We start from the raw sequence: 16,593 nt of genomic DNA on the forward strand, positions 1-16,593 counted from the left end.
AAGGAACAAGGGTCTCCTTGGGAGGGTGTGGGTGGGGGGAGGGGAGGGGAGGGCCTTCGGTGCGTACACTGTTGCAGTTTCACCGCCCCATGAAACTTGGATTCGGCGCTCAGATTTTAAACTGCGATTTGCTGCGATGTGGTCTCTCCCCTTTTGTAAACAATTGTTAAAGGCTTTTATCGATGTCAGACTTTTTCAGTACGAACAACTAGCTTTTGTTCTTCAGCGGAGAGCACATTTATCTGCAAACTGTTATTATGTTCGCAGTATTTGTACAGCGCGCATCCGCCATTGACATGCCCCAGTATGTGTGGGCTGCCTGGAATGTGCGCCTCAGCACTGTTCTTGATTGCAAGCTACACCTTCCTGTGATTTGTGTTCTGGGAGAATGTGATTGCTGTTGAGTCCATGCGGTAGGATCATACAGGGTTGTGTACTGTGTTGTGTGAGGTGCTGGTCTGGTCAGGAATCTCTGGGTTAGTGAGGTAGTCTTAATATGCATTGTCTAACTTTGTGTGGGTTCTCCCTGCAAATCGTGTACGCTTTTTTCTGCATTCGAGAGAGATAGGAGGTAATGGGCATTTCCAGATAGGTTCATATCTTTGAACCTATCTGGAAGGACAGCGGCTGCCCACCTCTGGTGTATATGCATATTACTCAGCAGTGATAATGCCTCTGTTATTATGATGAGTCAGAGAAACCATCGAAAAGGCATTCTATTCTCTTTTAAAAACGTTGCTGCCTTTCAAAGAATCTGCATTAAAGTTTCCAACAAAAATATTCCACCAATTTGGACTCGGCATGACAGATTTTGTGTAGATTTGTCAAGTGGGGCCCAATAACAGTGGGTCAAAAAATGTCATGTCCCATTTTAATTTCCGCAGGCATCTATGCTCTCTAATATAGAAACATATGCTGAATGGAGTTACACTCATTTGGCACGAAAGTAGAACTTTATTTAAGCTGGTGCCTTTGCTTGGTGTTTAAAACAGGCATTGGCAAAACCAATTAATCTCACCCATGCGCGAGCTATTGGCTTTGGCAATCAGGGGGGCGGTAGCGAGGGTAACAAATGGAGGAGCATGTAGAGGTGAATAACGGTATGATTTTAAAAAGTGCTCGAAAACATGCAGCGCTAGCCACTTCATCGTGCTTTTTAGGTTGAGATTGAGGAGGCAGGCGGGTGGGGAGAAGGGGAGAAGATGATGGACAGGATGAAAAGAAACAGGGAGGGAATGGGTGGGGATAAGTTAAATAAAAAAGAGACTCAATCTTTTTCAGGTGTGCTGACGCAAAGTTCAAGCAGCTAGAAACTGCATCGCTACCACAGACTAGAGGAGGATGTCTAAAATAGTGTCCATACATTGCTGCATAGGCACGTGCGGATTGTATAGTCAGTTAACACTTCGGACTTCAGTGCAGCACACTAGGATTGGTTGAGGTGCTGATGATTCTCTAATTCTAGATCACCTTACATATTAAGCATCCCTTGCACCCCAAAATGACTCACACAATATACTTAGCCCTGGGATTGGCTGTTGTGCGAACTGTAAGTACAGAATTTACAGGTTAATGTTGTCTTGTGCGCGGAAATACCTCTAGCACTGGATTTACAAACGGTCTGTGCAAGTAGTGGTCAGTGATCACTAAAGATGCCCATTCTCCCCTAATTTTGTGAAACAGTTTTTTTAGTTTAGCACGGTGTTCGTATTTTGTCCCCCTCTAGTACCGGTACTTGGCCTCAGGGATAGTTGCACTCTGTAGTTCTAAATATTTTGATTCACACAGAATCTGTATTACACCCACTACAAATGCAGCCTTCTTTTCATGTGTATTCAAAGTTTTTACATATCTTCTTACACTTACAACAGAGTGCTGGGTGAAAGACAGAAAGGCAGAAAGTGGCGAGTAAGAGCCTAGCCTATGAGAAAGAATCCGGCAATGAAAACAATTAGGGATGTAGAGGGTGTGGGATGTAGAGGGTGTGGATAAGTTACATAAAAGAGGGTGGGTGGGAGGCGCAGGAAGAAACAGGGATGGGAGGGAGCGGAGAAGAAAAAGGGAGGGTGTGGGGATGGGTTAAATAAGGTAAAAAAACAGAGCTATTACGTAGCCAGTATTTACCTCATCATAGCTCAGAAACAGTGCCTGAATTCCAGCATGACCAGCAGATTTCCAGTGGAGGGTTACTAGTCAAAAGAGAATTATTTTGTACTTAGTCCGTGCACCGAAACGGCTCCCAGGATTCTTGTTTTCAGTCCAGGGAGGACCTGGCCTGGAAGTTCAGGCTGAAATGTACCTATGAAGGGTCAGGACTGATTTGCATATAGCTGGATCAAAACTGGGGTGACATAGTGAGCAACAGAATGTTGGATTAAACCCAGATCTCTTGACTGGGGGTGAGTGGTTGAAAAGTTTTAGCACTTCCTTCATCATTTTGTTGAGTTTTCTGTGCATTGACTTTGTACCCTAACAGGTTCATAATATAACCTAAGTGTTAATCTGACTGTCTGTCGAGGATGGCTGGCATTTTACCTTTAAATGGAGGTCCTTTTCGTACTGCAGTTGGTCCTTGCACTCCCACATCTGCTCCTGAAGCTTCTGCCTCATGGCATATTCTTCCTCATACCTATTTAAAGTAAAAAAACTTTGTTTCATTTTACGTAAAAAAATATGATGACATTCAAGCATGCATGTTGTTTCTTAAATAATAAGGGTGCATAACCAGCAACTTTACAAAATTGTTATTGAGCCATCTTATTCAGCTAACATATACTGAAAATGCAGACTCATACAATAGGAAAATCTATTGAAATATTTAAATCTCAATTAATATTTATTTCGGTTTGAAAAACCATAAAAGATATACATACACATCACAATAAAAACATATCATATAATAACCTTTCAAAAAGGTACCGCTAGACCAATGCATACATGTTAGGAATCATATTTCCAATACAAGACCTTTATTAACCGATAAAAAAATATAAATATATTTAAAATTACAAAATGTAAGAATTTAAAAGACATTGAGGAGTTACAGTCAGTCAGTCAAGAAGCTTTTATTCGATATGCAAGATATCTTATAAGCGTACACAAAATACAGTAAGTACAAAGATAAAAAAAGACATTATTTTAAAAAAAGTATTTAGATGTACCTTAAAAAGGATAAAAAGACATGTGATGTCGAGATAAATTAGCTAAAAATGAATTAAACCGCAATTGACAATCTCTTGCATCGGATCAGCCAAGACTGCTTTAAAAATTTAGCTACACCACAAACGATGGGAGGGGAGGTGTCCGTCATTAGGATGCGCAGGGCTACTAAATAGCTACTCGTGCCCATATTGCGACAAAGAGGTTTAAGCCAAAAACTCCTAGATTTAGCATAGTCGGGACACTCGAACAGGATATGTATAATGGATTCTATCCTGGTGGGACAGCATGCACAGAAAGGAGACATGTGCACACATGATTTCCACTTAGACACCAGTGCACCGACTGGGAGGGAGCCCACTCTAAATTTAAAATACAATGCTCGGTCAAATGGAAGGGTAATAAGGTCCAGATAGGGCTCGTAAACCACAGTATCCTTTACTGTTAAAAAAGCAACTGTGGATTTACAATGTCCGGAGTTTGTAAGTAGCTGGTCCTTCACCCAATTCCAATACAGTCTTTTCAGGACCTCTTTTGGTGGAGCCGATCTAGATAACCAACAATTCCCCAGTCCCATTTCCTCCAAAAGTTTTTTGGTGTCTCTCAGCCACTTGATTTTTGCCCAACCACCCAAGCTCATTATCTCAGCCAACCCTTCAGCATACGATTTTAACTCTTCGCCCCTCCAGATGCGTGCCCATAAGAGGAGTGGGCGAAGGCGGGCTTGGTCTTTTATGTTCTTACAACCTGTGTCCAACAGTACAGGCACTGTTGGCGTACTTGGTGGGATGGCGATTAGGGATTTCAGGAGCTTACTCTCTGCTGCTGCCAAGGAATCCAGACAGCAATGCCCCCACAGTTCAGCCCCATACAAGGCTGATGTTACTACCTTAGCCTTGTAGATGTCGATTACTGGGGCAAGCGACCTCCTGGGTGATGCCCGGAATTCCCTCAGGAGGGCCCCTCCTACTCTCTTATGGTTCAATACCATCTTAGCAATGTGGGGCGTCCAGTTCATTCTGTCCGTGATCCGAATTCCAAGGTAGTCAAATTCGGATACTTTTTCCAAGGCGACAGAATTGAGAGTGGGGGGGGCGGCCCAGTTTCCTTGGAGGATTTAGAACTAGGAACTTAGTTTTGTCCACGTTGATTACTAAGCCTTTTGCACCGCAGAAGTCCTGAAAACGAGTTAGCAGTTTCTGCAGGCCCTGCGGAGTCTTTGATATCAGAAGCGTGTCATCCGCAAAGAGCAAGGTGGGGATCCTCACTCCTCCGAGACAGGGGGCGTCGGCTGGTTCTTGCTGGAGATATTCCACCACCCCATTCACATATAGGGAGAAAAGGGTGGGGGCCAAAACGCATCCCTGTCTCACACCCCTAGACACTGGGATTTTCTCAGTTAGCTCTCCATTTCTTCCCCAGCGGACCTGAGCAAAGGTATGAGTATGAAGGTTTATAAGGAGGGACAGGATGTAAGGAGGCAATCCCAGTCCGTATAGCACCCTCCATAACTCCTCCCAGGGAACTAGGTCAAAGGCAGTCCTCAGGTCTATAAAGGCCAGGTATAGGCTGCCCTTGCCTAGTTCCACCACCTTCCACCCAAGGAGTGCCAACCTAAACGCCTGCTCAATCGTCCCCATTCCTGCCCGGAAGCCTGCCTGAAAGTCTGATAATATTTTATTTTCCTCCACCCAATGAAGGATCCTCCCAAGTATGGCTTTTCCTGCTATCTTTTGGGTGGAGTCTATAAGGCTTATGGGGCGGTAGTTTCCCGGGATTTCTCTGCATCCTTTTTTATAAATCGGGACCACCACCGCCCCCTTCCAGGAATCGGGCACTGGCCCTCCCATCATAATGTCATTGAGGAGTGCTGCAATGACCCTTCCCCATACCACTGGATTTGCCCGCATAAGATCCCCCGGTAGACCATCTGGGCCTGCTGCCTTGAGGGGGGCTACCGACCCTATTACCTTTTCAATCTCTAAAGGTGTAAAGAGGTTATAGGTATGGGGTCCAGATACCACTGGGAAGGTTGCCCTGTCACTTAGTTCCCCATCCGCCGGGAGGTATAAAGCCCCAAAATGGTTTACCCAGCTTTGAGGGGGGATACTACATGGTCTCATAGTTTCCTCTGGCCTGTTCCGGGAGCCTACTAGGTTCCAGAATCCCCTAGAGTCTTTACTTTTGCTAGCAAGGAGTAGGTCCTCCCAAAATTTCTCTTCCCACTCCATCCTAGCACTTTTAAGGGAACTATTGTAAGCCTTCCTAGCTTCCAGTATAGCACTATGGGATTTATGCTTCACTGCCTCTACCAGCATTGTTTTGTGTACCCTGCATGTTTGCGTGTACCAACCATTACCCTGCTTTTTCCCTCGTTTGTTTCCTAATTTAACAGGGGGGATAGTAAACACATTGGTAAGGGCCTCTACTAAGGAGACAAAGACCCCACTAGCCATACCCACCCCTATCGGGAAAGACCCCAGGTTTGACTCAGCTTGATTTAAAAGGGTTAAGATTTCTCCAACTCTTTCCTCAGAGAGGACCAGTTTAGCCCATTTTAGGCGCCTACCACAGAGAGAGAGCACAGACTCATCAGGTGGAGCTGCTACGGGATTAAGGGGACCCTTTTTAAGAGAACTCCACCACTGGGCCAAGGTCAAGGAAAGTGGGTTGTGGTCACTATCAATCGTTGGGACCACCACCATATCCCTCGCTTGGCTCCAGAGACACACCTCTAGTAAGATATAATCTATTCTAGAGGTGTGTCCTGGTCTATTGTATGTATGAGCCCCCACCCTATCTGAAGATGTCCTTCCGTTCACTGCTCTTAGATTTGATTCAAGGGTCAGGGAATATAATTGTAGCGCCACTTCTGTCCATCTCCTGATGGGTAGAATCTCTAAAGCTGGGATCCCTAGTCTAGCATCCTCCTCATCCTGGTCTAGGGCGACATCCGAGCCTAGAGGCTCGAACGTGCAGTTCATGTCTCCCGCGACCAGGATACATGACTTGTGTGGGGTTATGTTCAATAGGGACTCCAGGAGAGATAATACAGAGGACTTCCTCCCGCCCTTAGTTCCTCTAGCGTACACATTGTAGACATTCAGTATAATTCGTCCCCTAGAGTCTCTTAAAGTAATATTTTGAATGTCCGGGGAACCTGTCTGTGTTTCCTCTATTTTACAGTCGAGGGAAGCTGATACCCATATGAGCAGACCACCCGAAGGGCGTCCTCTCCCTGATTCAGAGGATAGGGCAGGCACACAATGGGAAGAGAATCCCACCCTATGTACCGGGTCCAAACTCCAGGTCTCTTGAAAAATGCATAAGGAATGCTCATCCACCAAGGCATTCCAATCTGGAAGGGCCAACTTTCTTGCGATCCCTGCGATATTCCAGCTGAGAACCTTAAAGACCTGGTCCGTCACAGCTGGTGTATCGCCGGTCGCAAGAACACTACTGGCCGGAGACCTCACAGAAGGAACATGCAGAATACAATCAAGAGGAGTCGGCAGAGAGACTACCGACCCACTGTCGCTTACTAATGAGGGAAAAGCTGTTCGTGGTGGTGACCCTACCCTTTGAGGAGTTACATCGAATGTCATTGTAGGATACCAAGACTGAGATTTCATTTCTGGCATCCGTAAGGTAAACTTCCTGGTTTATGACTATAAAAAAGGATTTTAAAATTGTCATAATACAAGGTATATACAAGGTACAATATACAGAGAAAATCACATTGTCTTTAGTACAATACAGGACTAATATAATGTTAATAATAAGTTCCATATGTACCAAATAAAGTGCAAATGCAAAAACCGGTATACTTCAAGTGTATTGAGGTAAAATTTCAAGCCTTCCTTTTTTCTTAATAAACTTACATCAAACAGGTACCTTCTAACACTGAAACCACTGCTTGAAATATGTCTGTTCACAGTATTCTTTCTGCCTCATAGCAGGATCTTGTACCCAATAGCCGGCAAATGGGTTTGATCCATTTCCTTCTATATTTTGTGTAAGGTGGGCAGAAGAATAGTAGATGAAATTCATTTTCTTTTGCACCTGTATGGCATAAAGCACAACACTCAGTACTTTCGTCCCCATGTTTATGGGCCCATTTTGATGTATTCGAATTCACCTGTAATACACCATATCGAAATTTCAGATATAAAGATTTTGCTAACTGTGGCTGGAATTCGTCCAAGAGTGGCTCGAAACTCCAAGTTGGTTTCATTGAAAGGAACCGTATTGTTAGTGTACCTGTAGCTGAACTATGGGACAAACTATCTTGAATGTAAGCCCAAAAGGTAGCTTTAATATCTTTTTTTGAAGCCATAGACCGTTCAGTAGGGTCCTCCCAAAAGTGCTTAAATCCTAATTTATGGAACCAACCATAGACATGCTTCGACCATGGCAACCCTATACCATTTTGAGCCTTAGGATTTCCTCCAATCCTTATTTATAGTGGACGAGTTCAGCTGTGGATCACAGACGCACCCAGAACAATAGTGGTCGTAGGATTGCCTGGTAGTCTGTACGGCGTATATTTAGGTCCATTACAATGGGTATTAGCGGTGTGCGCATTGGCAGGCTTAGTAATTTGATTAAAAACTTATTTTCACCCACCACAAAAGTGTTATTACTTGAGGTCCCCCACAGTTTTGCCCCATATAAGGATGCAGATTGTTCCCTGCAGTTGTATACCGCAAGGGCAGGGGATACCGCTTTAGACGTACTACTCTCATATTGTTTTACTATTGGTAGAGAATTTTGGAGTAAAATAGTCTTACTTTTCTCCAATTGGGGTTTCCAAGTCATTTTGGTTTCCAAAGTAATACCGAAATAGTTAAAATTATGGACATATTCTAGCTTCTGATTTTTGATAGTTAAGTTCTTTTAAAAGATTTATGTGGATTAACTGCCATATACTTTGTTTTGCTATAATTTATTTACAGACCCTTAGCCTCGCAATATACCCCGAAAGTGTCTATTAAGCTTTGTCAGCCTTTAGGGGTTTGGGATATTAAGATGGTGTTGTCTGCAAATAAAAGAGCCGGTACGGGCACCACCCCTAGTTTGGGAGAATCATGTCTGCATCCCAATAGATATTCAGGAATATCATTTACATATAATGAAAATAGGGTGGGTGCCAGCACACACCCCTGCCTTACGCCCCTGTTTACCTGAATAGGTTCAGTAAGCTTGCCCCCCGGGCCCAATCTAACCCTTGCAAAGTTGTCCTCATGCAATCTTTTTATCTGCAAGAGTATTTCCCCCTGTACCCCTTGTCATTTTAGGGATTTCCAGCAGATATTTCTAGGGATGAGGTCGGAAGTGGCCTTTAAGTCAACAAAGGCGATATACAGATGCCCCTTCTTAAATACTGTGTATTTCCAACTCATGCAGAGGAATCTAAAGACCTGGTCAATTGTGCTAGTTTTGGGTCTAAAACCAGCCTGATATTTTGATAAAATGCTATTCTCATTAATCCAATCATTCACTTTCTTTTAAATTTGCCATGCACATATTTGCTGTAAAACATATATTAAACAAATCGGTCGATAATGTGGAGGGTCTTGGCAAGTACCTTTTTAAAAAATGGTTGTAATCTCAGCCCTTTCCATGATTCCGGTATAGGTGCACCTGCAGCGACTGAGTTACATATAAGATTAATATAGGGGTCCCAAACCTCTTTATCATGTTTCCATAGATCTCCTGGTATCTTGCCTGGTCATGGTGCCTTCCCCAGTTTTACTGCATCTATTGCTGCCAATGTTTCATCCAAACTAAAGTTTAATGGAGCTATGATTGGGATAGTTACATCATCTTGTAAATTGAACTCTATGTCACTCATAGATATCGAATAAAGGCGAGAAAAATGGATTACTCAAGTTTTTGCTTCTAGAAAGAGGTCTTTGCTACATCTTCCCTTTTTATTGCCTTTAGATATCAAGCACCAAAAGCCTGAGTGATCTTTGGCTTTTGCTGTATTAATTAGTTCAGTCCAAATATTATCATCCCAATCTTTCTCAGTTTGGATTAGTAATCTCTTGTACTTGTTCCTTTTGTCCCTTAAGGCCACTAAATTTTTTACTTTAGTTGCCAAAATTAGTTCCTTTTTTGCCTCACAGCATTCTTTGTTGTACCAGGGATTATCCAGATTACTCACATCTGTTATCCCCTTTTTGTGTTCTTTGGGGATCCTACTAAATATGGATATCAGAATTTCTACTAATCCATGGTGTATATTCATAATTGGAATCTCTGTAGCAGATGAACCTACATACGGGGAAACAGTCTCTGCAAAGCTATCATAGATTTGCTTCATGGCCACTTTATTTCCCCCTATAGAAGGCCAATTTATGGCTCTACGGTTCTTACTTAATAATAGCTCCGTAACACTACAATTGGTGTCTCCAGCCCTCAAAGTAGCTGGCTGAAAAAAGTGGGCAGCAAGTGTCAGACATAGGGGATAGTGATCGCTCTCAGATCTATCATCAATTATCAAGTCATGTAGAATTGGCCATGAAGCAATCAATGAGTTTAAGTTTAAAATATTTCTTAAGCGCACGTACACCGAGCGGTTTCATGGCGCTGTGCAGTACTATGAATCCCTTAGGGACAGAAGAACCAGGACACCAAGGAGGGGTTTAAGAAGGGAAGGCTTGGGTGAACAGGAAGGTTTTAAGTGCCTTGCGAAAGAATGAGTATTGGGAGCAGGATCTCAAGTGGGCAGGAAGAGAGTTCCAGAAGGCAGGAGCAATTGTGGAGAATTTGGAGCCTCCCCATTTTTTTAGTTTAAAACGGGGGACTACGAGCAGTTGTTGAGTGGATGAACGTAGCTCCCTGGGAGGGGCGTAGGAATGAATTTCGGAAGTGATAAAAGCAGGGGCTGAGCCGGCCCGGGCATTGAAGACAATGCAGCCCAGCTTGAACTGGGCTCGTTCCTGTATGGGGAGCCAGTGTAGGGACTTGAGGAGGGGTGTGACATGGTGTGATTTTGATAGACTAAAAACCAGGCGGGCCGCCTGGTTCTGGACCAGCTGGAGACGGCTCAGGATGTACGCGGGCATGCCACAGTAAAGGGCATTGCCATAGTCTAGGCGGGAAGTAACCATCGCCAGGACTATGAGTTTGAGTGCGGAAGGAGAAAAAAAACGAGAGACTTTACGGATAGTGCGGAGGGAGAGAAAAGATGAGGACACAACGGAGCTAACTTGGGAATGGAGGGAGAGTTGGTCATTGAGTTTGAATCCAAGAGTTTTTACAGAGGAGGATGGAATAGGAGGGGGGACCTAAGGAGGGGGGCCAGAAGAGAGAGGACCAAGGACTGGAGCAACCACCTGTCAGCACCAACTGCGTTTTGTCGGGGTTTAGCTTCAGGTGGTTGTGATTCATACAGTCCTGGATGAAGGTCATGACTGAATGGAAATTGGATATTGACTCGGGGGAAGAAGATAAGGAGAAAATAAGCTGGAGGTCATCCGCATAATTATAATCGGAGACCTCCAGCTGTTGAAGGGCAAAAATGAGAGGGGCGATGTACAAATTAAATAGCAAAGGGGAAAGGGAGAATCCCTGGGGGACCCCGCATTGTACTGCACGGAAGTCCGCCGAGTAGTCGCCCAATCTCACTGCTTGGGTGGGGTCGCGCAGGAAGGAGGACAGCCAGACCAAGGCCGAGCCCTCGATTCCCGCCGCTCTGACATGGGAAAGTAAGATGGCATGATCAACCGTGTCAAAAGCGGCGGAGAGATCGAGGAGGACCAAGGCCTGAGGATGGTTAGTGTCCATACCCTCTCTGAGGTTGTCAAGGACCGATAAAACTACGGACTCCGTGGAGTGTGCGTGGCGGAACCCAGCCTGCCTAGGGGCTAGGACCCTGTTCTTCTCCACAAAGATGCTCAGTGTTCTGGTTACATGGCATTCCAGTACCTTCGCCAAGAAGGGCAAGAGTGAGATGGGGCGATAGTTGATGGGGACCGAGGGGTCAGCGCCAGGTTTTTTTAGGATGGGTAGGATGACGACCAATTTTAGAGGTGAAATGACAATGCCCTGTGAAAGTGAACTGTTAAGAAAGGTGAGGGGTGACGAGACACAGGCAGAGTAGATCTGTTTCAGAATGTGTGCTGGGCAGGGATCCAGGGGGGAGCCGGACTTGACCAAGTGATCAATACCAGTGTATAGTCAATACAGCTCTTGGAATTACTCCTACTAAATGTGGGAGCATTCGCGCTGTCAGAAGGCAGTCGGCCGTTACAGGCTCGAAGGCCGTATCCTGAGACCAGTCTTATAAACTGCGCAACGGCACATGTACAGGGTACTACCGGGCTACTTTCTAACATGGGAATATTATTAATCATATCTTCTTCTTCGAAGATATTTTCAAATCCCACCACAGGTTCAAATTTACGATTAAAATCGCCCTCCACAATTACCACTGCTCTTGGGTTAACCAAAGATAAAAACGGGTCTAAATGTTCAATAACCACAGATTGCCTACTCGCTAAGCTGGGTCTACTGTAGATATTTACTATATACAATTCATTTTTATCCAGTGTTAAATACTTTACTCCCACAATGTCCTGAGTTGGGAATTCCACCTGTTTTATATCAATACCTAGAGTAACTTTTACCCAAATGACAAGATCTCCTGAGGGCCACCCTCTAAACGAAGGAGTAGTAACAACACTATATGTTTTATATCCTACCTTATGGAGTATTTCCAAAGCCCATGTTTCTTGTAATAAAATTATTTCATTTTGTCCAATGTACTTGTGCCACACTACATACCCTTGATTTCTTTTCAACCTGGCAATATTCCAAGAGGTCAATCTTATCTCTGTTTGGCATTCGTCCCTACTTTGTTGATTAGATACTCCTTCCTTTTCTTTTCCTAATCCTGGAATTTCCTGAGATTCAACAGCAAAATTAGAATTGGAATTGTAGTTGAAAGTATTCATTCCATTATTCTGCGGTAGATAGGTAGCCTCGGCTATTGCCCCATTCTCATCAGGTAAAAATATAGGCCGTACATCTAGGATACCATATGTTGTACCCATCTCCCTGTCATTAGGACTACTGCTGCCATCCAAACTTATAGAAAAAGTTATCAACTCTCAGCTCTGCGCATTTCTGGGGGCCACTCAGGGCCTGGACATAGCGCAACATGGGTTCAGGGAAGGTCACAGCACCGAGTCCGCCCTGATCAAATCGACCGAGGAGATTAGGAAGGTGATAGATGCGGGGGGCCGAGCGGCACTACTCCTCCAAGATCTCTCCACGGCCTTCGATACGGTCCACCACAGTATTCTGGTGGGCCGCTTGGAGGACTGCGGGATCCAGTGTAGGGCCCTGAGTATCCTGAAAGCCTTTCTTACCAACAGGGTTCAGGTGGTGGCCATGGGAGAGTTTGAGTCAAGACCTTTCGAGCTCCCCGGGGGGGGGGGGGGTTCCTCAGGGATCCTCTTTAAGCCCCACCCTTTTCAATATATATGTCTCCTCTCTCGCCCCGGTTATCCGATCATATGGGTTTGAATTAACATCTTATGCAGATGATACTCAGATCGTGGTATCACTGATCCCGGGGAGAGAAGATGGCGTAGCCTCTAAGTTTCAGGATTGTATGGCAGCAGTCAGTACTTGGATGGCCAGAAACTGCCTTAAACTGAACTCGTCCAAAACTGAGGTTTTACTCTTCGGCTCCAATGTCAACTTCTGGAGTCCCAAGTGGTGGCCCGAAGAGATGGGAACCCCCCTCTCCAGTAACCAAGGTTAAGAACTTGGGAGTCCTGATCGATAACCAGCTCTCCTTCAAACCCCAAGTTAATGCGCTGACCTCCGCCATCCACTGGTCTCTGAAAATCATCTGGAAGATTCTTCCCTTTCTACCGGATGAGTGCAAGAAAACGGTGGTGACGGCACTTGTGCTCTCCCGCCTCGACTATTGCAACAGTTTATTCCTCGAGGCCCAACAGGGACTGCTTAACAAACTGCAGGTTTTGCAGAATGCTGCAGCCCCTCTCGTTAAGGGCCTACCTACGTTCGCCTCCATCTCCCGGGAACTTGTGAAGCTACACTGGCTCCCAGTGCGTAAACGGATAACTTTTAAATCACTGTGCATAGTCTTCAAGGCGGTCCATGGTTTAGGCCCATCGTTTTTGCAACAGCATTTCCAGTGGTACAAGCCGGGTAGACATCTCAGGTCGGCCAGCTTGGGGCTGATCAGGACACCGCGCATTAACCCCTTCGACGCTCATGACGAGCCCAGCTCGTCATGGAGTTTCCATTGACTTCAATGGAAATTACATTCAAAGCCATAAAACACCTTAGCATCCAAGTGGTTAAGAAAGTACGCTGGGGGGGGGCAAAAGTTGTATCCGAGGTGCAGCTAACGTTTGGAATGCCCTACCAACGGCACTGAGACAGAGCACGGATCTGCTGGCATTTCGTAAAAGTCTCAAAACGTGGCTTTTCACTCATTAGTTTGCAGGCTTGATGCCAGGGGAGCTATCACTACAGCGCCAGGACACCGGTTGGTAACAGTGCGCTTTATAAATGATATAAAAAAAACAATTAAAAAAATGTGGCCCTGATGACCAATCCTCAGGTGTTAACCTCCTGCATCCTCTTTTAGAGTGCTGGAGTCAATGCCTACATTCACCTTGTCAGCAATAACGTTTGCGTTTTGATAATTAACAGAAGGCATGGATGTCAAGACCTGAACTCCATCCACAGACACTGTTTCTTGTTGCAATATAGGTAGTTGTCAGTCTTGGGCATCCAAGTCCGACAATACCTGAAACCTATTGGACATAGAAATTGGAGTAGGCCTGTTTACAAGTGGCCCAACCGACAGTTTATAGAAGTACCCCAAAGGGAGTGCACAGATACTAGTATTAGAATTAAGGCTTGGCTTACAATAGTTTAGAAGATAGCGAACCATCTGTGGCCTGCGTAAATTAACCACAATGCAGTCACCTTTAATACACTTAGAGGACTGGCCTACCCATTGCACTCTACGAACCATTGAAATCTCCTTTGTGTTTTAGGGTAGAACCTTTTGTGTTTTGTCAGCCAGTCTATAGTTTAATTACGTAGGTCTACCCACGTTTCTCTCTGGTCCTCCCTAAGGGCATGAACACCGACCATAATTAGAACATAAGGGCATGAAGCTGGGGGTAAGCTGAACACATCTACATTGGGCTACAAACAATTAATAATTGAATCAACTCTTGTGTTCTTAATTGAGGTACTCGGTGCAATTCCTAAATCTAAACGTGCTGTGTGAGAGCCTCGCGTGCCTACACATTTCAAACCATTAAATACATCCTGCATTCTACTTTCTGTATCATTAGGAGTAAAATCTGTCAAACAGTTTTCTTTAGCTTCCCCATCTTGAATTGCAGATGGATTACTATCCAGCATTGTTCTTAAATCTTTTCTTTCTACTCCATTCGCTTGTTTGCCCACATTATTGCAACTTACATTTTTTATAGCGGTATCTACTTGATTCAATTTTTCCCATAGGAAGGCAAAATTATTTTCGACCAAATCATGAACCCGGGTTAACACTACTCCTAGTATCGAATCATCAGGAGTGGCATCAGTTTCGGTCATAACATCCACAACATTAACATCTCTTGGAGCGGAAGTGAATGAGACCGCATCAGTTTGTGTACCAACAGAATTACTTTTCAATAGATCAACCTTTACATTATTGACGTAATTAGCGCAATTAGTCACTTGAGATCCCTTTGAGATCTTAGCCTTTTTTACACCGACCCCCCGTTTCAGTTTTGCTGGTGGTTCTGCCACCTACCCTGGATTATTAGAGACTTGTGTCCTAGTAATTCTACCGAGCACTTCTGGTGCAACAGGCACTAGAGAGTTTAAATCTGGCACAGAAGGGGAAGGGGTAAACGGCACATTTGTAGGTGTAATGGGCATACATATTTGTACAGGATCGCCTAATCTAGATGAAGGAATACCCACTGATGATCATCTCTGGAAAATAGATGGGTCCAAGGAAAGACGCCACTCAGTTATTTCTATTTTGTGCGTCAATAGTGACTCTGCCCTAACTAAAAATGCATCCAAGGTACCTATAACTCCCTTCTGTTTAGCCATATTGGGTTAACTCACAAATGACCAAACATAAAAGGAGATTTATAATAAGAATATCACGATACCTTCACACACTGAATGATTACCAAACCAATGTCCGCAAGAAAGTCCAGATTTTGGGGGGATGGCCCAGCCTCTTCCGGGCTCTGACGGGCGCAGACGGGCCCGCCCGTACGCGTCCCACACTGCCGGAGCTCTGTGTCGCTTTTGTGTGCCTCCCGGCGCTGGGTGCTGGCGTGGCAGCGTGCGCACCGCTTGTGGTGCTGGTAGTTGTAGTGTCTGGTCTCTTCCCTCCTCTCAGACCAGTGAGACCAACGCTTTTCCCTCAATGACTCCGGCGGCGGTGGCCGCAGGAAACCAACGGCGACAACTTGTGGTTTCAGGTAGATTAGGCTCCCCAATATTTAAATAAGCAAATCATAGAGTGGTGAAAGAATCGTCACACACTCACCGAAGTGACCCGGTGACATCATCCACCTTTTTAACGTAATGAAACTGCAACAAGTAAGTAAAGAAAATATCTTTCAATAGCCTAGAGACAGACAATGTAGGAATTAGGAAGCCTTTTTAGCTCCTAAAGATCATCCCTACCATCCAATATTGTGCTGTTAGATGCCTGGCCAATAACTCCTTGGTGATTCAGGCAATGGAAGTGATGCAGAGCGGAGAAAAAGCATAACATGTCTAAATCTCCTCTTCAATCACAGTTGCCAATACTGATGATGAATTCCTGAAAAATGACACCGGCACCCAAGCTACAAGTCAATGTACACCTTTTCTATTCAATAGTGTTTATTCTCAGAACAATTTCTCTTAAACAAAACGGACCACAACAAATATTTCACAAAAAGAAGAATTGTTTGAGTTTTTACACACACATCACAATGACCAGCACTCCCTTTGGCTAAAACAGTCATACCACACTCTAAAACAGTCACTCTAAAACAGTCATACCACATTCCTCACTCATAAACAACTTTCATCACACAAACACTCCCAATTCACCTCCTTGGTGTTACAAGAATTGCTAACATCCACATTAAAGAACCAAGGATACCTAACCAAACAAGGAAATCTTCTGAGTTTTTCTTAGTTGTGCACCATACCAAGTCATAGTACAATTTATTCAATATAGAAAACTGTTTCAGAGTGCACAACAACACTCGAAGGTTTGGACAATACAATTGTTTGGTATAAAAAACAACTCACAAGATTTCCTTGTTTGGTTAGGTATCCTTGGTTCTTTAATGTGGATGTTAGCAATTCTTGTAACACCAAGGAGGTGAATTGGGAGTGTTTGTGTGATGA

General features: G+C 44.4%; 1 protein-coding gene across 1 annotated transcript in view; it reads right to left on the minus strand.

Moving 5' to 3' along the window:
• The window catches only part of LMNTD1 (lamin tail domain containing 1), a 1,426,354-nt gene that overhangs the window by 1,198,908 nt on the left and 210,853 nt on the right, over window positions 1-16,593 (minus strand). Inside the window, exon 5 of the mRNA XM_078647754.1 lies at window positions 2,536-2,629. Coding sequence (XP_078503880.1) covers window positions 2,536-2,629 — 94 coding nt within the window. The remainder of the gene's footprint in view (window positions 1-2,535; window positions 2,630-16,593) is intronic.

Source organism: Lissotriton helveticus, chromosome 1_1 (assembly GCF_964261635.1).
Source record: "Lissotriton helveticus chromosome 1_1, aLisHel1.1, whole genome shotgun sequence".
Lineage (NCBI taxonomy): Eukaryota > Metazoa > Chordata > Amphibia > Caudata > Salamandridae > Lissotriton > Lissotriton helveticus.